The sequence below is a fragment of the Patiria miniata genome, unplaced genomic scaffold (genome assembly GCF_015706575.1).
Source record: "Patiria miniata isolate m_02_andy unplaced genomic scaffold, ASM1570657v1 HiC_scaffold_17, whole genome shotgun sequence".
NCBI lineage: Eukaryota > Metazoa > Echinodermata > Asteroidea > Valvatida > Asterinidae > Patiria > Patiria miniata.
Genome location: NW_024037055.1, coordinates 4072328 through 4096567, shown reverse-complemented (window position 1 = coordinate 4096567; position 24240 = coordinate 4072328). Strand labels below are relative to the sequence as shown.

The following is a 24240-nucleotide window of genomic DNA, read 5'->3' as shown; positions in this document are numbered from 1 at the left end:
AACGAAATTGGCCTCATGCAATTTGGTTCAAACCTTGATCGTTAAGAATAGCAAAAACGGCTGCGGCAAATATGGTTTGCCCGGTCGTTTAATGCGACACTATTTTGTTCAAATGTTTAATGACGCCACGCATACCTTGTTTGCTCTAAGGCGTTCTAAGAAATCTTTTGTGTCTCATTTTAGCCACGCACTTTTTAGTAAATAAATATCCATGTCTGTATTGTCTTCATTAGCAGAGAGCTGGGAGAATTTATCGGATCGAAGGGGAAGTCCCGTAAGTGCGAATGCAAAATTAAACCGGCGGTAACTCGATGGTTACCTCGAGTTTTTACGAGGTTTAAGAGGGTTTTCGGGGTAAAACATCGAGTTACCTCTAGTTTCATTTATCTTTCTTCCCTAACAAGGTTTGGTGTATGTGGGTATGACAATGAAAGTACTAAAGGACAGAGGCGAATATTGGTAACCTCCACTTACTTGCCGCCTGAGAGTTTCTGGATGGTTGATTTGACCCTGGAGATGCTGGGCCGGTCTGTCGGCTTCTCGGCCCAACAAGACTCCATCAACTCCATCATCTGAGATGGGCAGGCATCCCGGGGCACCACGGGACGGAAGACCGGTCGCGCACCCATCTTGACCGCCGTCACAATTTCTAGAGTGAGACCGAGATCGAATTGGTCAAAGGTGTCTTGGTCCAGTCATCGCAAGATCTTCAAAAGCCATCAGAGGTAGTCACAAGCCAAACACAAGTCATCCAAACATCCATTAAGATCATAATCGTATAGAGTCCAGAATGAAGTCAAGGGTTAGGATGTTTATATTTATTTCGTCATTGCTCACATTCTAAAAAATCCCAGTTCAGATCTGACCAGGAATTCTGGTTATATTAGGCCTGGTACTTTTCTGGGTCAAAAGGATACTTTTTCGGGTCAAGATCACACTTTTTCGGGTCAAAATGACACTTTTCCGGGTCAAAATGACACTTTTCCGGGTCAAAATGACACTTTTCCGGGTCAAGATGACACTTTTCTGGGTCAAAATGACCTGGTTAAAATAATAACCAGGAAAATGACACTTTTTGGGTCAAAATAACCCGGAAAATGAGTCAAAGAAGTGTAATTTCGACCCAGAATTTCCGTATGTTGACCCGGAAACTGTCATTATGACCCGGAGAAGTGTCATCTTGACCCGGAGAAGTGTCATTTTGACCCGGAAAAGTGTCATTTTGACCCTGAAAAGGTCACCTTGACCGGTAAAACTGTCAGGGCTGGCCCAAAAGAACCGGGATTCCCCGGTGTAATGTGACCTGCGACTTTTTCGAGTGCATTTTTACTACTGTTTGACCTCACTTGTGGTTTGTTTTGTGATTCGGATTAACCTGGTATCTTTTCTTAACATTTGTTTCCCTAAATGTGTCTTTAAAGAAAAGAAACCTTGCGTGTAGACCAATTTGGAATGAAGATGGAAATATACCGAGCTTGAACCTGACCTTTTGGTTCTAGCGCCTGCGTGCAGTACGGCCCACCCCGCATAACGATCTCCTGGAGAATGATACCGAGGGAGTAAATGTCGCCCTCTGGCGTCCCGTTGGATACAGCCGGGGGACATCTCAACAGCTCGGGTGCTGTCCAAAGTGAAGCTACAGAAACAAATGAATGTTTAAATATAGGTCGTACAGTCAGTTAGATTATATTTGCTCTTTGCACTCTTGACTAATGTATTCTAAAAGGTGATGCTAACTTGCAAAACAAATACGTCTTCGCATCGCTACTAAGTACGTTAGCTATGAATCAATTAAATTTGCTCAAACTTGTAGCGTCTTTTTCAACCTAACCGTCTGTGTCAGTGAGGGGGGGGGGGCATGACCAAAAATTATAAATTGCACGGCCGCGGATCCTTCGAAAAGCGGAGGGGAGGGGGGGGGGTCTGGAAAATATGACACAAGGGCACGCTGTTCATGACACAAAGGTGTACATCTAAAACAAACGTTTAGGTGCCTTAACTTTACATCAAAACGGTGCACCATTACTGCGGACCTTTGTTACAGTGACGTACCCTGATTGGTGCATACCTTTGTACACGTCATGCTCTATATCCTCGTAGACGTCAGTCTGGCCGCTCTTGAACAGTGCCAGCCCGTAGTCCGTCAGCTTGCAGGTCCATCGCTTGTCGATCAAGACGTTGGAAGACTTCAGTCTGCCGTGGGATCTCAGCGTTGTGCTGAACAGGTACTGGACTCCCTACAAACGGACAAAATCACGGAAAATCGTGACTTTTTGTTGAAGTTAAGAGCCGGTATTTAATATGTGAGCTTTAACTTCAAACACTCCGGTGTTCAGTAAGTAACACTTGTGTGGTGCCTATAGTGTTCACTGTTTACATTTATTCAAACACTCGGTCAACATCTTGTCATTATACTCAAACGATCTGGTAAAGTTTAACTCACAGTTTTCACGGCCATGTCACGCGGTGGCCTCGCGATCCGTTCACTATTCTGTCTAGTCTCCAAGAGTCCAAATATTCACATTAAAAAGTCACAGTTTCACACCAGATTTTATGAGAACGCTAACTACACTTAATAACAGTATTCCAGCTTTTCAAGTATACCAAAAATGTTGGCATCAGTGGTCCTATATAGGTATCAACGGTGTTAAATTTACACCGCAGATTTTGCAATATATTGCTGGGGGAAAAAAACATTCTTTTTATTGAATCCTAAGGTCATGTAATTCATCATAATAAGTTCAATGCATTCGGCAAGATATGATATACTGGAATTCGCTGATCTAAATTTGAAGCCATTTTTACGGTGGTGCCACGCTCACGCGCATGCCACACGCGTTCTTAAAGACACGGCGCGCGCGCATCTTGTGAACCCCATTGGTCGAAGGAGCCCGGACTACCGTGCGTACTACCTGAGCAGAAAATGGCTTTCGGCGAATTAGTCTAAACAGCTTTCAGTAATAAATGAACAGCACTAATGATTAAAGGCTCCAAATCGCCTAAAAGTACTATGCACCTGCATTGCGTTACTTGGATATCTAGGCGATAAATGAGAACCGGTCACTGCGAGATGGCGGAATTTCAGAAATGCTCAAGATTAATGACTTTTTTTGTAAATAGCAACCATTTTCTGCAGGTTGACCACTAATTCTGGAAACGCACGTACATATATACAAGTAATGACTGTCAATATGGACACAAGGTCGAGTTTTAAGCCTGAGCGAGTGAATGTCATACCTATCCTTTCTTGAACATAATATTAAGAACCATAATAATTTGAAATTCATCAAAAGTTAAATGCTAAGCTAAATCTTGAGGCCCAGGCGTCGTGAAATTAGGTCGCACATACCTTACAGATGTCCATGGAAAAGGAGAGTTTGAAGTTATCATCCAATTTTATATCATCATTTTCCAACACATCCTGCAATTAATGGCATTATAAAATGTGGTTAATTAATGAAGTTGCCCTTTTAGGCTATATTATTAAATGATTTGCAAAGTGTGTTGTAAATGTCTACACCGTAAAGAAAAGCTACTCATATAGCTTGCCAGTTTGATGTAACAACGTTCACAATAATTCAGGCAAATATTCAACAAAATTTAACAGCTACATGACTTGTATACAATATCATCCCGAACAAATCCTGCATATTGTGAACAGGGCTGCAATCATTTGCCTGGCTATCAGGGGTACATAGCTAGGTTCCCCAGTCCCTATGATCCCCAACCCTTACCCTAACCCTAGCGACTGGGGAACAAATATAGACTGGGGAACATCGGGTGGACCCCGCTACCATTCATCATGGCGAGACCTCAGCTTAAATAACACAGCACTGAAATTGATTAAGGCAAGGAACTTGGTCACATTGTCCAAAAATGTTGATGTGGTTAATTGACCATTGTGTAGTGATGCAGGACTGAAAGTAAATGACACTCATGGGGGTTTAGGCCAAGGATAAGGAGTTGAGTCAGATTTTTGTCAATTACCGACGTTTACATACCCACAAAACTCGCTTCATTTTGAAAAACAGCTCAGTTTGGCAGTGGCTATTTTGTGTCTGAAGATTTTCAGGGCTTTTGACTCAGAAGTATGCCTGTTAACTTCGCGTTGTTACGTTAATTTACGCTTCTCCATTTTCCAAATCTATTTTCGTTTTCATTTATTATGATTACTATGGGTTGGAAGACGACATTTTTCTCCTTTAAAGCAACTGATTCCTGGCTCACCTGTAAGCTGCCTTTATGACAGTACTCCATCAAGATACAGATGTTGGGCTGGTCGATGCAGGCACCAATGAATGGGTTAATGTTCTCGTGCTTGAGATTTCTCACCTGTTGTAAGAATGCACATTGTTCATCCTTGTATAAATATTTTGTTAATGTTAAAGGGGCATTACGACCTGAAATCCCCGAAAGTTTGTATGTTTTGGATTGTTCACTTATCACTTCACATAAAGGTCTGGTTGAAAGGAAAGTAACATAATGTCTTACCGTTCGTAACAATTTCGACAGTTACTTTGTGGATAGCTGCAAATGATATACTCTTACTTTTAAGCGCACTCATGGAATTAACCATTGGAATAAAGGTGAATACGATTACATAATACCATGACCTCGCAATACCTACCGTTGATATTTCAATTAGTTGTTCTCTGCTCAGTGTTATGCTCTTTTTCCTGACGTTCTTGATCGCGACTATGTAGCCCTTCGAAATAAAGTTGAAATCGAAACGTTAATCGATTGCACGTAATTAAGAAGACAGCCCTGGCACATTTGTAATCTAGTCCACACAAGTCCATAACGAATCATTCAGTCTCGAATCTAGGTTTTAATTTTTATATTAACATTTCGTTGGTCTTTGTAATGTCTTAATTTTATAATCTCCTTTTTATTGATTCTCTTTAGTGATTCCGGTAATTTTCTTTACTTTGAGGGGGTTTTCTGTTTTAGATTGTTAAGATTGTTAAGACTTAAGATTGTTACTACATTGTAATCTATTTCTGTGCATTTTTACACAAGATTAGATTGTTTTTATTTATTATTTTAAGTTTATTTTAGAACTTTTACATGGAAAGCGCATTTGAACATTATTTCGTCATGGAATTTGCGCTATAGAAATCAATAAATTATTATTATTGTACGTCAAATTACAAGCTATTTCAAAATGAACCGAACACTTCTAACTGCTCAAAGGGCAGTGTTCTCTTCCAGTTTCCTGAATATTCTATAAAAAAAAAATCAAATTGAAGTTTCCATTTGTTTCACAAAATCAAATTCACACAACGATAATATTTCTCAAACGTTTGTCGTGAACAACTTGCTGTAATATCTACATGCGTATCCACCCAGCAGGCTGTCAATGAGACAATGTAACATTGTAACTTTTTTTCTGTCCGTGAAAACCTTACCTTGTACAAGGCATACTCGCAGAATCTCTGTATGTCAGTTTGGGTGGATGCCGCCGTGCTACGTCCCCCAGACAGCCGATTATTGCTCCCCATGGAACACCGTCCATTCGACTGTGACTTGATTTGAAAGAATTAAACAAGAATTATGTCACATTCAATCATCATTCAATTGAAGCGAGTCGGGCTGGCGCAGCCGTGAACTTGGTCAAAGACTGTGTACGGATTTGTTCACTTATATGTTGTAGCAAAATGTCACGCAGGCACACTTTTCCGGGTCAAATGACACTTTTCCGGGTCAAAAATTACTCCAAAAAGTGTCATTTTGACTCGGAAAAGTGTCATTTTGACCGAAACATGTGTCATTTCGACACAGAAAAGTGTAATTTTGACCAGGACATGTGTAATTTTGACCAAGAAAAGTGTAATTTTGACCCATAAAAAGTGTCATTTTGACCCGAAAAAGTGTCCTTTTGACCCAGAAAAGTGTCCTTTTGACCCGGCAGAGTGTCATTTTGACCCGGATAAGTGTCATTTTGCCCCGAAAAAGTGCATTTTGACCTGGAAAGTTTCATGTTCCAGGCCCCATGGGATCCGGATTTTGGGTCAAATCTGACCCGGGACTTTTAAGAATGTATATACATATTTTTTTTTTAACCTTACTCCTGCAGAGTAGATTGACAGAGTTTTCTTGGTGTCGAAAAAGTGTCCTTTTGACCCGGCAGAGTGTCATTTTGACCCGGATAAGTGTCATTTTGCCCCGGAAAAGTGTCATTTTGACCTGGAAAATTGTCATGTGTCAGGCCCTATAGGATCCGGATTCCAGAGCAAACCTGACCCGGGACTTTAAAGAGTGTATATATATATATTTCTTAATCCTTACTCCTGCAGAGTAGATTGACAAAGTCTTCTTAGTGTCGAAGAAGTGTCCTTTTGACCCGGCAGAGTGTCAATTTGACCCGGAAAGTGTCCTTTTGGCCCGGAAAAGTGTCATTTTGACCTGGAAACTTGTCATGTGTCAGGCCCTGTAGGATTCGGATTCCAGGGCAAACCTGACCTGGGACTCTGAAAAGTGTATATATATATATATATATTTCTTAATCCTTACTCCTGCAGAGTAGATTGACAAAGTCTTCTTGGTGTCGAACACCACGTCCTCAAAATTCACTCGCCATAGGTTGATCGACTGCAACTCGGCTTCCCGTTTGACTCGCCTTGAAACGAAACGAAAAACAACCAGACCTCACTTAAATAGAAAAATAACGTTTGTTCTTTTTTGAGTGACTGTGTAAAAAAAAAACAGTTGCAAGGTCCGTGGATTTAAACAAAATAGTTAGTTTGGACTTTGTCCGAATGTCTATATTTCTGTGAAAATGCCTCAATATTTTTGAACACTAATACTAGCTCTTCATTCAACTTATCGGCATGCGCACGCACGTTCTTTGACCTTCATATATTAACTAGGCATGCTCAACAGCACAGCAGATACGAACGCAAAATAATCACTGGCGGCAGTAATTATTTATCGATTGCTTTTTAAGTTGTTTTGAAATTATGAAAAGAAAATAAGAGTCTCGTTCCATATCCGAAAATTTCAATATTGGAAGGAGTGAATTTCCATCTTCTGACCTACAACATAATGAAACAGGTGTGGTAGACCTTTACTACGTGCTAAGTACGTTCTTCGTTTGTTTTTTGTTAAACACTTGTTTTGAATAAATTCTAGGCAATCAATTTCCAGAGATCACGGATTATAATATGTTGATGTCGCCCGTAACTTACCTGTAGAAATATCCTGTGACACATCCAGCTATTATGGCCAAAACGACAAGGCTGCAGGACACACCGATAACTATGGCAACTGGAATTATCAAAACGAACAAAATAACACCACAAGTTTACCCCCGCACTTGATAATAATAGTGGCATCTTATTAAGCGCAAGAGGTCCATCACTCAGTGACGTCATGGCGCTATACGATGAGTAATTAAGCAAACTAAAAAAAATTAATGCTAAGTCCGAGACATACAAATTGCAAGGTGCAAGGCGAAGAGGAGATAAGAGTGTGAACAGGTAGGTTTTGAGTTCTTGTTTGAAGGAGATCGAAGAGGGAGCTTGACGGATAGAGAGGGGTTATATATGATCTGGGTGAAATTTGTAAAATCCCTACGGAATCATTATACAGTCTCAATAAAATAAACAGCTTATAAACTGATGTTTCAACGACAAATGATGGTATGTGCATCTCTCGATGTAAGCACAATACACCTTTTATTTAATTTTTATTTTCGATTACCGGTATTTGTCTGACAGAATTCGTTATCCCAGCCGCACTCAGGCTCCCCGGTCGGTGGCACTGTGCCGCCCCCGGGCCATGTCGGGCTGAAGTCGTCGCGGAAGATCAGTTGTTTGGTCTCGTGGTTGTAGTTGGCATAGTCCACAAAATTTCTGTTGTGGAGGTCCTGCAAGGCGTAGTCGGGGTCCCGGTCGCCGTTCTGGTCGATAGTCACGTTGCCGTCCACACCTGAGTAAAACGGCGAGAAAATATCTTCAATCACGGATCCTACACGCAAGGAATAACGACTCGGCAAAACTCCTGGTGAGACGCGTGACAACGACCCGAACAAGTGGCAATTACAATAATAATAATAATAATAATAATAAATAAGATAGCGTTTTCCATCGTATCAACGATATCAGAGCACTTTACAATATTATTACCCCGTTCATCAGGCCATGGGACCACGCGGCAGCCGATATCAGCGCTCAATCGGTCCTCGACCCTCACAGGTACCCATTTATACTCCTGGGTGGAGAGAGGCAATTGTAGTTAAGTGTCTTGCCCAAGGGCACAAACACCATGTTCCTGGTACGGTACGAACCCACGCACAATTACAGTGAAATCTCATGTCATAATCTCATCTTTTCTCTTAACTAAGAAACGAAAAACGGAAAAAAACTGAATTATTTCTTGCTGTGTTTTGTCAGACAGAGGTCACCTTCAAATTTTGTGTTCCTCATCTTCTTGGCGACGGCTTTTCCATCATACTCGTCTCCTCCCTCTGCGATCACATCGTTAAGGGCTAAGGCGTACAGCCAAACTGCGTCATACAATGGACCCGCGTGCACGTCCACCTGTGAATTTAAGCACAATTCTTTAGAATTACGACAAACAGCCTATTTGGTAATCGAATCGACAAGCGTATCACAAGAAGTGTCAGTCAAACTAGTCATTTTCTCGTATTGGAATGTACTGGTCTCTAGCATTTATTTTGTCTAACTACATTATAGTCATCTCACGGCTGCATATGTTTTCGAAACCTAGGCGCCTCTTCTGCTTCAACTTCTTGAGATTTCTGGAGATTATTCTGGAGCCATAGACGAAGCCGAAACCTGAGACGAAGTAGACTAGTGTAGTAGTGTAGTAGTGGTTTCAGGAAACCTCCACTATAGTTCGTTCTCAAACTTGTTCCTTCCAGGAACGATGAGAAAACGAGTCTGCAGTCAAAAAGTCACGTGCTAAGTACCGACCTCTACTAGTGACGATCTAGGACGTAATATTTAAGGGGGCAGGGGCCTCATTTTCCGGGGCACCCAATGGACTTACAACATAAAGCGATAATTGTTGCCTTCCCTCGTTTCTGAGCGGTGGGCTCATTTAACTATACGAACCTCATACACGGGGAGCACCTTTCCTTAACTACGCACTCACCTTTTCTTCGGGTTTCATGGCTCTGTTGAAAGGCTCCTCTGCTACCCACCGCCGCACCTCCGCCTTGAAGCCCTCGTACGTGTCCACGTCAGGCGTCTTGATGTGGATGTTCAGCAGGCCGTCGAAGGCCTGAGCGGCGTCGGCGTCCCGCCCGTCCTCGCCCATCCAGGTGTTGCGGCCGTACATGGCGTCCTCCACCACATCCACGCAGATGAAGGCGAACTCGCCGTTGAGAAGGCCCAGGTCTAAGGCGTTCAGCATCAGGTCGCGGATGTCGCCCCCGTAGGCGAATAGCATGAAAACTACATAATAACATTAAACATGGCAATTAATACATCAGTTGCACGAGCCCGACAATGTTGACGCTCAGAGCCAAAAGGAGCATATTACTGGCAGCTTGGGGCTACCAAATTTCACAGTCGATCTGAAGTAGGAGCCTGAGAAGAACGGAGCCCTTCTTTCCCAGCAGTTTAATGTAAGTTCGGGACTGTGAAATACTGAATCAATTGTATACGTGAGGATTGTAAACGTTCAACCAATAGAACGGTACTGGCACCGGATTTCATAGGAGTCCAAGTTTCATGTGACACTGGAAAAGTGTTTAAGATCAACCAGCTGGTCTTTATTAAACGTTTAAAACCGGCCATGTGACGGGCTCTCGACCAATAGGAAGGGTAAAGGTATTGTAAATGATTGATAAAAATATAGGGTGAATGGTAATCTATAGTATACACTCATGGTTGCATCGATAGGTCTACGTTCTTCCACAAGCAAGGTATGTTGACTAGCAGCTGCAATAAAGTAAGATACGTTATAACGTATTGATTATGGGTCGAGAAGAACTTTGTTAGGGGAGGGAGGAGGGGGTGCCGGGTTGTTACGTACAAATCGACGAAGCTTATTAAAAGGTAAATTGAAACTTACTCCGTGCTGATTCTTTAGCATCTTTGATAATGTCCACGTGCTGTTTCTGTTCCCTGCCGCTGATATTCTCGTGCCCCGGGCTGAAGGTAACAAAATTGCTGACAGTGAAGCCGTTACTTTCTAGGTCTAGCTTAACAGCGTAGGAGGTCGTCTGCCAAACGTTCTCACTAGAGGTCAGAATGACAGCCCGCCCCCAGCCGTAACTGCTCATGATCCGGCTGAACATGGGCGCCATCTTGGTGTAGGGCCCCACCGTCCGCGTGAAGGTGTTGTAGTCGTCCTTGTTAGACAGCTGCAGGCTGGAGCAGCCCCAGGAGATCATGGGAAGGTTCCAGGCCGAGGCCAGCAGGCCGACCGGCTCGCATACCACGTCGCAGCCGCCGCCGATAAAGGCGTGCAGCCGTCGGACATTCAGCCACAAGTTGACGGCTTCGTACAGCCCGACTTTGCCAACGCATCGGGTGTCGTTCCAGATGAAGGTCAAGTTGCGGCCAAGCAGGAGGTTCGGATCCCGGTTGATGTTGTCTACCGCCACGGTCATAGCACCGGCAATGTACCTGCCTACCGGCCACTGCCCGCTGAACGGCAGCAAGAGTCCTAAGACAATATCCTCGTGGTCATCAGACCCAACACAAATAAAGCACAGTAATGAAGGTACCAGCATCAGCAACGCAAACTTCCCCATGCTGCTCTCTGGTCCAAAATAATCCTTTCCAAAAACACTCCTCCAAAATAACACCTCAAATTACAATACCTATGTTGCAGTTCTCACAAATGACACCCGATATCGTTCTTCACCTGTAAGATCCTCAACTTTAGCGGTGATTTCTCATTGTAGTATTCCGTCCTGTTGCCATCGGCGACAAAGCATCCCTCCATCTTACGATAAAACGCTTTCAACAATGACACGGGAACACGATACTAGCGGAGCGCGTGCCGCACCGTAGACGCACAATCACGCACTCTATGATCGCCCTCTGCTCCGTCCCAGCCCACCACCGCTCTCCTCCTCGAAAAGTAGGTCACACACTGTTTACCAGATCTTCAAAGATGAAACCCACTCGGAGAGTTTCTACGGCAGGAGGACGGCCAGCACGAAAGACGTGCATTTGCTTCCAACTGCAGGGAAAACATGTCTTTCCCGTTCGTAGTATAGCAGGTCAATTATCCGGCCAGCTCAGCTGGAAGAGTAGGATCCTCCAGATACACGACCGGGGAGGGCGATGCTGCAATGAAAACAAAATACACTCTCAATAATGGATATTTGATAGGAAGACCAAAATCTGCGTTTGACATTAAACGACGAATTTAGAAAGAAAACACCATAAACAGAGGGCGAAGAGATAAAGGCAGTTTCTTGATCAGTGTGCATGGCCAGGATTTGTGGAAGGTCAGTATGCATACAGACCTTATGTTATGTTGTTTGGTAAGAGGGGGTTCATAGCAATTTCAATTTAGTAAAAATGAATTCACAAACTGTTTTACTCATGCCGATCTGTGCGATAAAGAAAGCGTCGCCCTCTACTTAACTCCACCCTAACGCATATTGGTCTCTTATTATTTCGTCATCACTAAACAAGTGTTTCTGAAATGCTCCTTGATTGTTAATTTACCAGATTTTACCAAGGATCCAGGGATGCGCCTACTCTTGTACAGCCTTCTTGATTTTCCCAAAATTCAAGGCGACGTTGAACCATTCGTTGTTACTTATTAAAACATGTTTGTTATGTGTCAAAATAATTCGCAAGTTATACGATTGACGTGTAGTTGGAGGCAAACACATTCTGTTATTGAGTTGCCTTGCCTTAATGTAATGACAGAATTACCATGTGATCCTCAAGTGATGAGGTCAATTGATTTTTTTTCATAATTACTCGCACGATGCAATACACACATTTCCCATACACAAAAGTGTATGCCCTAGTTAAAAGGACCTTGGTGAAATGAATAAAAAAAAATTCACAAAAGTCATTTTAAAAAGCCTTCAAATCCAATTGGAATGACCATTGACTGGGCATGTGATCCACCACCAATTACTCGCGATGCCAAGCTGACGGAAATTTTAATTTAAAAATGACAAGCGCGGATTGAAATGTTATCAATGCACCAAGCTGCCAAGGTTTTGACGCGAAGGCTTGGTCCAAACTATCACCAATAGAAGTACGATAATTCCGCGATGATTAAGGCCAATGGTGACGTTTGTATGGCTCTCGCCATAGGCGGATAACCATTCCACATGTTCAGTGAATGATTTACAATATGCTGTCATCCTCCTTCCGTGTGTCGTTTTGTGATTGATCATGGTGGAGAGAGATTAGCTACTTGATCTATAGAATGTCACTTAAAGATTGATACTGTCAGGCTACAAATGGAAATGTGAGTGTACGTGCTAACGCAAGGTTATACGCTTCATTAAGAGACCAAAACAAAATACTGATTTGCGAAATGTTCTGTGATAATAAACATTCATGCATAAAACATATGTACAAAACACCGGACGATTCTTCTTTTTACATCTACAGTATGGTATCATTAATAACCAAAACGGTTGCCCAAAATGCACGAATGTTCACATGTTTCTAAAAGCTCTTATTTCTTGATGGCCTTTTAAATCGGGTTATGGAAACTATCATTCTATATTTATCTCCTTATTAGATTACGTTGATGAAAGGCAAAACCAGATAATGCAGTATATTCTTTAACGTATTTAAAGGTCTATGTGGTCACATTTTAACATTTATTTTGGGCTGAATAAATGTTTCAAGAAGGCGGTGAAGGTGAAGATCCTACGGATCCCTTTTTCAGAACAGTACCAAATAATTTAGTAAAATATCTAATCATCTTTGAGCGTACTGTACAGGGTGAGTTAACAAACCGAGACCCTAATGTCGGGACCATTGTTTTAGTGAAGATCTGCATGTAGCACTTTTAAAATCTAGGATATGAAAGCTCAATTCATAAGCTTTCTTTTAGTACAAAAATCATTCAGATCACCCATGTACTTTTCAAGTTGCCGAATTTTAAACACAACCGCCGTTTTAAAGTTCTGTCCATAGATCACAAAAAGGTTAGCGTTCTTTTAACAAAACGAAAACAAATCACATCGGGATGTGGGTGAATTGTTTTCGTTTTGCTGACAGAACGCACACTCTTTTTTGTAATCCGTGGACAGAAATTTACATGTGTTTAAATGTCCGTCACTTACAAAGTACATTAAATGATTTGAATGATTCTTGTACTATAAGAAAGCTTATGAATTGGGCTTTCATATCCTGGATCTGTTACTAAGTGCTAGAAGCAGAACTTCACCAATACAATAATCCCGGCATTTGGGTTTCGTTTTTTTATTTTTTGACTCGCCCTTTATGACGTGAGAGCCTTATCCAACTTCCATTTATCCAGCCTCAGATGCTTAAAATTATTTCTCATTTTTTTCTTCAGATATGGATGTGAAGTGTCTCAAGTGCTCGGGTTGAAGATGACTCTATTACTGCATGCTGAAGTCCAAAATACACTTATTAACGTCTAATAACATTCAAACACAGGGGGAATTGGAGACAGCCCGTCCTGGGTGAAAACAAACCAGGAACATACTCACGACGCCGGTTTAGCCTTGCGCCGCAGTGAAGAAAATTACGGACGTGCTATTATTTATCATGTTTTATTAGTCATTATGGTCCACTCGTCTCAAGCATTGTTGAGCGAAATGTCACTTGACTTCGACGGAAAGATCCGTTATTCATCAAATGTTGTGTTCCAATTTACATTTAGGGCCCACTCTCGCCAGGAGGTCGCCAAATTGATCGTGCTCTTGAATGTGCAGCGAACATTTTCATGTTTTCAAAGATTTCTGGGTTACACGATTAGTCAAGTAAGAATTGACCTGAAATATTCCAGACCCTGACATTTTAGTTAACAACCGAATGTTTCGAAATGATCTCTTAGGATGTGGGCCAACACATTTGTGTTCATGCATGTGTGACGTGATTGTGTCCTGTAATTTCTGGAAGGAGTAGTGTTTTCAGTAGAAACAGGGTTTTTTTGGGGGACCCTACTAACCCAATTTTCCAGGACTGCATCAATTAGTAGACGGTCAGTGGAGACCTATTAAAGTGAACAACAGAGGGCCGAGCCTGAGGGAGGAGTTGATACCCGGGCCTGAGGGACGAGGCGATTTATAGCCATGCAAGGCTGTTGCTGACGCTTGTTACTAGCTAACCAACCAACCAACCGACTCACGGAGAAACATGAGAATTTGTTGAGCTGCTTTCCGCAGCTAAAAAAAAACACTGTATGGTTCCCATGGACATATACAGAAAATTCAACCTTTTTCCTTGGGGACATGTGATTTTTAAGCTCTGAAAAAAAAATGCCAATTTCTGCAATGATGGCAAATGATTAAATGACAATAACGATGACGACAACGAAGTTTTAAAAAATGCCTTTTCCGTTATTTTGGTCATAATGTTCATTAAGTGTGCGCCCTTGCCATTACATATATTTTAAGTTGAAAACTCGTAAGAATCCTGCCCGACTATTCAAAGGGTAGGATTTCCCGTAGTGGCGGAAATACATGCCTTTCAATATATATTGTACATCCTTATTTCTTTTCTTTTTTAAAATTAATAAACATATTTCTCTGAGGTTGATTTTGGTTGAATTGTTTTGGGAGATAGCTGGAGTCCCAATCAACACATTGCAGCCAAAACGTGCCTGTTAACTAAAAATGTTAGGGTTCTCGTCCGTTTCGTGCTGGACAAGATATCCAGTTACATTTAACAGAGATGTTGACACACCGTGTTTGTTCACATCTGCCTCGGCCACGAATGTCCAGCAATGAATAAGGCCATCGGATTATTAGCAAAGCTGTCAACATCAGAATGGCGCCGCACAAAATGCAAACCCAGAAACTAGGCCGCACGACAGCACGCCTGCTTAAGGCCAAAACAAAAAGTCTCCGGTTTCTGGTATGCGCGCGCGTCGCCGTAGCCATGCGCGTCGGCAAAATGAAAACTTTTTTTTTTCAATGAAAGATGATGTTTCAAAACCGCCAAACTCACTGGTTTGACTGGAATCCTGCTGCTGCACAATTTTAACGTGTTTTTAGATTGGGTTATGGTCGAGAATAAGCTTTATGTGGCCTCTCTGGACTCCCACATATTTGCACTAAGTTTAGTCGGGCACCATTTGCAGTCATCAGCCGACATTTGAAGCAAAAAAGTCAGGTAAAAAAAAAAAAAAAGCCGCGTCGCCGCACCACTTTTTGGGCAAGCTCCATACCAGAAACCGGAGACTTTTTATTTTGGCCTAAAGCAACGTTATCAAAACGAAATAATGTTGAGTGGATTCAAGAGCTGGCACTCGGACAGGCCGGTTTTTTTTTAGGACCAAGGTTCCATTAAAGTCGCCCACCCGGTGTAATTGCAAAAAAACCTCCAACGGTTCAAGGGCCATGTGGAGTTATAATTATGTCATGCTTTTTAATGATCTTTGCAACAATTATCGGGTCGTGGGAAAGGCGTGCAAGCCCACTCAACACTGTGCCTTAATGAATGTATTGTACAGGATCACTGAAAATATTGTGTTTTTTAATCAAATTTGCAGGCAGGAGTATTTTGTTTTTCGTCTATTTTGCTAAATATCAATAATAAACACCACTGCAAATCCATCGAAGAAAAAAACCTAACAAGTTGAACTTTCATCAGCTCAGTGGATAATACACTTTTTTCTCGGGAAAACAGTGACAACCATGCAAGACCTTTTGATCACGAAACACGATTTCACCAATGGCTTTCTTTACTTCCAACGATCATGTCCAACTGACCGGCATTTTAATTTTTTTTTCTAAATGACCGTACGGATTTATTTCACGGGATGTTTAGTACCAGTACGATCAATAATGCAAGTAAACTTTTTGATGATAATCAGGTAGATTACCGTGGGATAAATGCAAATGATCCCTTTAAAGGGAAGTCATATCATTGAATCATTCATAAATTAAAAAAAAAATCATTATACTTTATGATTTGGTACGTTTGATTTTGAAATTCTGTTCAGCGGCTGCAATTTGCGATAATTGATGCCATGTTAACGCGAAAACGTGTCGAATGGAAAACTCGTATTTAAACACGTGATTGTCGCTGCCAAAAAAGTGCAGCGACAATTTCTACCGGTACGTGTGTATTGAAATACTGTAGAGATGAGTCATAAAACGGTTGCCTCGAATCAGAAAACGGGGGAAAAATAATCTTGAACATCTGCACAACAGAAGTGATACCGAATACCGGTTATTCGGTTTCTGCTGGGCGAGAGCGGTGCTAAATTTACGCGGGGAAAACCCACCCTTTCAAACGTCGATGTGCTTTCAAGGATTGAAGAAAATGACGCTCTCCGAAGGACGGTGAACGTACTTCGAGTAACAAAACACGAGGAAAGAAGCATGCACGGACAAATTTGATTATCACAAAGGGTGAAGTTGGAGGACTATGGAGGATAACAGACGTAGATAGGGGAATTACCTTTTGATAGCGCTCGTACTCAATCAACGGAAGTATTCGTTTTATTTGTGAAACATACGGGATTTTCAAAGGGAGCTCGTTTCTCCAAGGTTTTGCCCACGTCAACAAAGTACGCGCGGGGCCTGGCATGCTTTTTTCTGTCTGAAATCAACAAAATGATTATCATCTGAAGAGTCTTAATGGAATTAGTTTGTGAAAGCTGGTTGGGCCCGAATCAAAAATCTCATTTTCTTAATAAAATATGCTGCTGGCATTTTCTTGTCAACATGTTTGGTGAGTGTTTTGTTTTTCTTCAAACGGAGCTCACATTGATTAAAAGGATGCAACATTGAGGACGTTTGGCATGTTCGCTAAATGCTTCGTTATATTCGAGGCCATTTATTGTATTGGTCGATAGTTTGTTGAGATAGTTGTTGCTTTCTTCCGGTCACATTGATTAAATTGATGCGACATTGTAACAGTCAACACGTTCGCTTTTGTTTTATTAATTTGGTAAATCTGGCCGAAGAAATTGCAAACTTATCACTCTTGCCAACCTGCGCCTGCTTAGTTAGCAAAAAGAGTTATTTTTTTCTAGTAAACAACACACATCCAATTTTTTTGTTGAACTGTTTTTGTGTGGACAACCTTTTGTTTTGAAGAAAATGGCTACTTTCTATTCTCTTCATTTTTTTTTTAAATTTAAATTGATTTTATTTGTTCGGCTTTACCACGGTAGACCGAGCCTGCTTCCGTCCTTGTTTTCGGCAGGCCTTTTCCTGCTCTCAAATCCCCGAGAGAAATCGGGAAAATTGTTTTTGGACGGAAGCAGCCGTACAAAAATAACTCAAAATGGGAAACCGTCCTTCGTCACAAAGCCGATTTAAGCCATTACCTTATGGAGAATGACGTCGTTACAAAAGTGCGTTGATGCTTTTCCGTTCCGTCCTGCCCTCGTCAATGTCGAAAGAAAGCACAAAATTAACCTAAAAGAAACACGGGAAATAGGCTTTTCGTAAACTCTACTTACATCAGCGACTTTAAAGGCCATATAGAAGCTTTTTTCCCCTGTATGTTTGTGCTTTTTGTGCATGTTTTTCGCTTGGAGCAAGGTTGCTCCAAGTCATAGAGCAAACATAGAAAACATATGCAGAATTTTTGGGGGTTTCATAGAGCAAACATAGAAAACATAGGCAGAATTTTTGGGGGTTTCATAAGTCGTAAACTGGATTCCGTTGTTAACACACATAATAATGTGCCCGATGGCACACTTTTTAAAACCACCTTCCATGATTCCATGATTGTATTTCAGGAGGAATAATTTCACAGTTTTTTTTGGTACCATTCTATCTTCACTTTGTGCAAGCTTTGTGTGTGTTTGTTACCAATATTCTTAAAAAGATATGTGACTGTATAAACTAACAGGTAAAAGTGCCGTAGCGGTTTTCCATTGACTACCTTTATTAAAGGTATTTGCGTCTCCGAAAACGAAGAAGACTGGCTCGCTTTTGTCGAAATGGTGTAAAGAATTTTGGTTGCTCGTTTGAACTACTTTGATTTGACAGGAAATAGTCCTAATTGACCCAGCAGGGTTGACTACTGTCTCTGCGATCCCGACGCTTAAACTTTTGTGTAAGAACAAACCATGTATTTATATCTTTAGATGTATATTTTGGCAGCAGCTATGATTTATATGTTAGTTCATAAATACCTGAGACAGTTTACCAATTGATATTGATCGAGAGCACGTCACGCGGGTGGTTTTCAACCGCCGGTAAAATCCCGCTGCGTCCTGCGCCACATCGCGCGGTACGCACCGCGCAAGCGCCAATTTCCTTATAAGGCGATTTTTAGTAGTACGAGCGCGAGGCACATACCATAGACGTGGCCAGATGGGTGTTTCACAAAACACGAAGTAAAATTGTTGCTCAAAATCTTAGGAAATTTGTGAATGTTTGACTTGTTTTGACTTTTTGACCGAGAGGTATTTGTGAATGGGAATACAATTTGTGCTTGGCCGGTTTTTAATTAGTACGTTTAGAACCTCGGTTATGGGCCTGGTCGATAATGACACTCGCCTTCGGCTCGTGCCAATATCTGCGTCTAGGCCTCCAGCCGGTTTTAAACGTACTTGTTTAAAACCGATCAAGCATATTTATTCACGTAATAACAACGTTGCTTTCGCTTCAATGACATATTGAAAACAAAATACCAAAAAATGTTTGATTCCAAGCAAGCAAATAACGTTGCTTTCCTATACATCCTTGTTTGGAGCCGCCTTTCCATTTGCCCGTTTTCAGTCTTTTTTTTTCTCGTTTTTTTTGGGATTTGTAGGCATTGTTTAAAAGAATGGATTTTTTTAATGCAATCCTTGAAATGTACCCTTGTGTTTATTTGTAATCTTCACATTGCCTTTTAAGGGTGCTCTGATGCCTGTTTATGTTAATGCAAATTTCCATATTCATGAGCAAAACTGTAATGTTATTCAAGGCGAAAGCTTCAATTTCAAAACTTCACAAATTACCAGAATATTAGAGGTTGATGTGGTTATGTTTATGCTTTCAGTTGTTGCTTCATAATTCAGTATGCGATAGTATGGCAATGAAAAATAAACGTTATGCATAAAAGTAAGGAGGATTTTGAGTTTGCAATCTAAAAAGAAACCCCATGATTAGAAGAGTGTGTTCCAAAAATGACATCACAGAAAAAGTGCCCTCAGTTGTCAGGAAAAGCATGAAACATTTTACATGAATTGAAATTGACCGACTCTGTCAACATGCATATCACTAAGAAATAAACAAAACCATTTTAACCACAACAAACCGAAGCAAATCAATCAAAAACACTACTAAAAAGGTCCGTAACGTTAAGTTTTTGCAGGAAGATGGTACGCAAGATAGACAGGGGAAATGTGGTTACGTTGATAATAATTCATTTCACTTACCCTTTCATGGGGCGTATGACTATACAGTTTAAAATAGCCCTACATTTGCTATGGACACAACACAAACAAACAGTTATTTAATAAGCCGAACCATCTTTGTACACGAAGCTAATTTCCTCTTGCCTGCATGCATTTGAGTAATAAAAAGACCTTTCAAGGAAGACCAGAGCACTCTCGTTCGTCCCTGAAACTGTCTTCTTATGAATGCTCCATTTCCCAGTCCGTGTTGTACGGATGCCTCGTGGTCTATTGCCTAAATAAACCCAAACGAACACAAAAGCGGACTGAAAAAGGCATTCACGGGCGACCAAAATAAAATTGTAGCGCTGCAAATATTACGCGGGTGTGCAATGCATGCCTGCTAAAAGCATCGGTATTTTGTTTGGCATTTCACTGGTATTTTGATCTCAATCAGCTTCACAATTCGTCCTTTTAGGCCAGCGCGTTTATCGATTGGCCTAATTCCCGTGAACTCTACACAGATCGCTGTTGAGCGATAAAAAGGAACCTTTTTTGATCTGGTACACGGTACCATGTGGAGACATGTGCACAATAGGGAACAAAATATTGTATATGTCTCCACAGAGCAATTTCTATAGGTGAATACGTCTCCACAAGGTTATATGGCTTAGATATATGGATTTTACTCAAACACTAGGGAGTTCAAAGGTGTGTTGAACCGTCGCAAATTGAAGTAATTAAGTCGGAAATTGAAGCCCAGGAAATTGATTCTGGTTAAAATAGAAGCATATTGAAAGTACACTTTCAAACTCGAAAACTGTAGTACCCGAGAACAAAGAAATGTCTCCACAAGGATACACATTCAGTATGGGTGCTCTATGATATGCCTAAACCACCAGAGATTCTCATCTCAAACTTTGGTCAATAAGCATTATTGGTATGCACAAATTACGAATAAACCAAATCGTGTCGTAAACTATACTCCTTTATTTCCAAAGAGTGAAAATTCACTCTATTGGATTGACTTTTCGAGTTTTCGCTCGAGTTTCCACCGGATCGATTTTCTTTCTTCAGAGTGTTTCAGTCGAAAATTAGAGTAAATTTCACTCTAAATCGTCTAGTCCCTATATTTTCACTCGTTGGAATTTACAGAGTAAAAGAAACACACGAGAAGGTGGTGTGAACACTCATTTTGGCCATTGTTTTACAGCTAGGGGTTCGTAGAACACAAGATCTTGAAGACAATTGGTAGGCCAATAAGCGTCAATATTAACTAAACCATATAAATGCACATCATTCATGCCTCTAAACACTGGTGGCTCAAGGGGGCCTTTTCGTACTTTTCCAAGTACGAATTCCAGAAACAGTTTTTAAAAAAGAAAAAAACAAAAAAAAGGGAAAAAAGGAGAAAGAGTCCCGCTGCGAATTTTCAACGGCCGGTCCGTCGGTCAGGATCGGCCACCTAATGTTCACCCCTCGAAAAAGAGACTTTCTGGATCCGCCGGTGCCTCTCAACAGTAGACCTTTCTCGGAGAATAAATTTCACATAATGACAAAAGCACGCAGAGTCATGACCCAAGTAAGTTCTCTCGGGCAAAAGAAATAAAATATCGGTACAGGGATACAGCAGCTTACCTTGCTCTTCCGACGTGCTCCTTTATCAGATTGATCTAATCTCAGGAGCCCTGCGCTGATAAAATTGTCCCTATATCTGAACCGGCGGCCCCAATTACAACTAAGGCTGAAAGTCTCACATTTGCCAAGATTTCCCTGCAGAGTGGACGCACTTTTCGCCTAAACTGACAGGTTTTTACCAAAAATATTTCGATATCCTTGGTCCCCCGTTCCCACGTGTGCTCAACGTTCCGGTTCGGGCAGGTACAAGCGTCAAGTTGTCCAAGCCTAATCAGTTTCTGAATGACAGAGGAATTAAAGTCGATTGTGCAAAAAGAAAAACCTGGCAGCCGCCCACACAAAAATCTTATTTCATTAAATTCTCATGACGGAGCAGGAGTGGGCAAATTGAGTGAGATCACGGCGGATTTTACGAGCTTGGTACCGCACGCTATGCCTCTTCCGCACGCTATTCCTCTTCAGATGATCCCCTGTTTTCTTGCAATCAAGAAAAGATGCAGAGTGACAATATTCGGTGACCTGAAGGTTATTACATACCGTGCGTTCAATACTCACATTCTAGTACAGTGGAGAAAACACAATCTGATGGCTCTGTCACAATTATCTCTGACCATGGGATGTCTCCGACGACTTAGAAGTACACAAAACACCTGACACACAAAGCAAAAAAGAATAACAGAACTATACTTGATTTCAAGTTGATGGTAAAGTATACAAGCTTGATTCTCAAGGTGATCTAGGCAGAAAGGTAATTGGTTGTTTACCGACCAATTCAGAGATGTACTTTCTTTTACAAACTTTGCAATGGCAAGTATGCGGCAGGGTAAATAGACCCCTTGCACGGCACGCCACCACCGAGGGCAGCTTGTGTTATTAAATGCAGTGACAATGCACAAACGTGTCATAGAAGACGGAAGAGATGCACTCACAGCTGTGACGTCAGACGCAAGGGGGTCTTTTCGACTCGCCCTTATATGGACTGCTTAAAGCCAAAGGAAACTAGAGGTTTGCAAATGTTGAATCGCACTTCTAATTCTGCTGGTATGGCTACTCAACAAATATAATCGGCATCAATTAATAGGCTTCAATACGGAGTTTGACGGAGCCTCTTACGACCTTGGAGTTTATGCAGCATATGCTTATCTAAATATGTATTTTTTTAATGGCTTTTTGTCTTTGCATGGGGATAATAATAATCTCCTCTGAGCTAAAGATATAATTATTCGTGAATATAAACCGTACACAATGTTAATTTTCTGCGTAAAGATATGAGAGGAAAACTGGTGAGGCACAATGCAAATGGACTAGAATACTAGTATTGAATGTTTCGTGTGACTTAGTTTAAAAAATGGTCTTCCTTCACTCAATTCAAAAGTATTAGATGAAAGTTATGTGCCAAGTTTGGCCCTTAGTTTGCTTGTAATTTAATATAATGTAATATGATGAATTCACAAAAAAAATTCAAATTTTTGATCTTAGAGGACACTGTCTTATGTGTACATCTGTGGATCAGGGTTGACATTCACACCAAGTTTAAAGTCCATGCGTCGTTTAAAGTAAAGCTGCGGAGAATGGACCGATCCAGTAAGCCCCGCCCACTGCGCAATGGGCAAATTAATACGTGCTCCTCTCCATTGCCACACTGCATTTTCCTGCCGCGCGCATCATACGCGCGTGCACGCATGTCGGACTTTTGTGCACGCACGTCGGACCTAAATCACGGCTGTGATTGGTCTGAATACCATGGGGCAGTGCTTACTGGATCGGTCCATTGTCATCCTGATCACCCAATTATAACTAGTTCAAAACGATGATTGGGTTGCGCCTGATCACTAAACAAAAACAAGGAAATATGACCCAAAACAAAACCAAATGGTAATATGGGATCCGCCCTATCACCCATTAAATTCGGCAGCTCCCTTACATCAATAGAGCCACGAGATTCCGTTTGAGAGTTTATCAGCCGCGTAGGTTTAACAAAAGGCGACGTTCGATGGCTCTTGCCATTCAATCCAACTACATCAAACACGTTCTCGACACAGGAAAACATACTTTTTGCCACACGGGGAGGCCTAGTGGCTATGAGAGGGTGATTGCGTCCACAAATCAATGCTGAAAATGCTTTTAATGACTTGTTTTTCCTGCTTTCTTCTCATGCACATAAATTTGCATTGATAAATGTTTTCAAAAGCCAGCTAGTCTACCAACTTATGAAATGCAAAAACAATACTACTTAGCTAAAGTTGATAATAAGCAGGACAAGTTCTTTTCAGAACTAAATATCTTCCGAGCAGAAGTTATTACCACATGGTGTTACCGCAAACCGAAACGATACCGCGATACTCCACCATGCAAAGCCTTAAATCTTATAAAGTGTTTGAATGCTGGCCAGTTGCGCATTTCTGGTGCTGCAGGACAGTACATGCATGCCTTCTCAAAAAAATATAATCAGTATTGATAGACATCAATATGGAGTTTGACGGAGCCTTAGAAGTCCTTGTGTTTATGCAAAAGATGCTAATCTAAAAACATCATTTTTATGGCTTTTTTGTTTTTGCATGTGCATGAAAAAGTCGTTAAAATAAAGATCAGTATAGAGTCTGATGGAGCCATGAACGTCCTTGCGTTTATGCAAAAGATGCTAGTTTAAAAACATTATTTTTTATGGCATTTTTGTCTTTGCATCGGCATAATAATATACGGAAAGAAATGGTGCTGGGGATCAGCCGCATCATCCAACTAGAAAGCACTCAGGGTGCGCAAACGTACTACGCCCAAGGACTGAACAATCCTTCCCATTACCCACACAGCCTTGCATATCCATTGGACTTCCATATTTTATTGCACATTTAAAACATCCTTTAACTCAAACATTTTGTATGTGCCTGTGTTGGTCTACTTTTCCACTCCCCCATTGTATAAAATGGTATAGTCCGTTGACCTGTGTGGTAAGATTGGGTGGGTGGCAATGCATACAGGGTCACCGGATCAGTGCCACTCACACAAACGTACCTGTTCACATAGCGATCTGGTGAAAGTTTTACATGAATATGGGTGAATTCGTTTAAAAAACATCCCGCATCCACACGCAGATCCCGATCGCTTCCACAATCTAATCAAAATATACTTGTACCAAGGACCATCTATCCTTAAAAAGAATTC

The 24240-nt window shown here is 41.3% G+C and overlaps 1 protein-coding gene across 1 annotated transcript in view; it reads right to left on the bottom strand.

Annotated features, from left to right (window-relative positions):
* LOC119723528 (atrial natriuretic peptide receptor 1-like) overlaps positions 1-24240 on the bottom strand; it is a 49762-nt gene that overhangs the window by 4791 nt on the left and 20731 nt on the right. The window contains exons 2-15 of the mRNA XM_038194232.1: positions 21634-21728; positions 10042-11267; positions 9118-9419; positions 8405-8540; positions 7702-7929; positions 7188-7266; positions 6514-6619; positions 5409-5525; positions 4628-4705; positions 4228-4332; positions 3350-3421; positions 2069-2237; positions 1487-1636; positions 475-649 (exon numbers count right to left, since the gene is read on the bottom strand). Of these exons, the coding sequence (XP_038050160.1) occupies positions 475-649; positions 1487-1636; positions 2069-2237; positions 3350-3421; positions 4228-4332; positions 4628-4705; positions 5409-5525; positions 6514-6619; positions 7188-7266; positions 7702-7929; positions 8405-8540; positions 9118-9419; positions 10042-10726 (2402 nt within the window). The 5' untranslated portion in view covers positions 10727-11267; positions 21634-21728. The remainder of the gene's footprint in view (positions 1-474; positions 650-1486; positions 1637-2068; positions 2238-3349; positions 3422-4227; positions 4333-4627; positions 4706-5408; positions 5526-6513; positions 6620-7187; positions 7267-7701; positions 7930-8404; positions 8541-9117; positions 9420-10041; positions 11268-21633; positions 21729-24240) is intronic.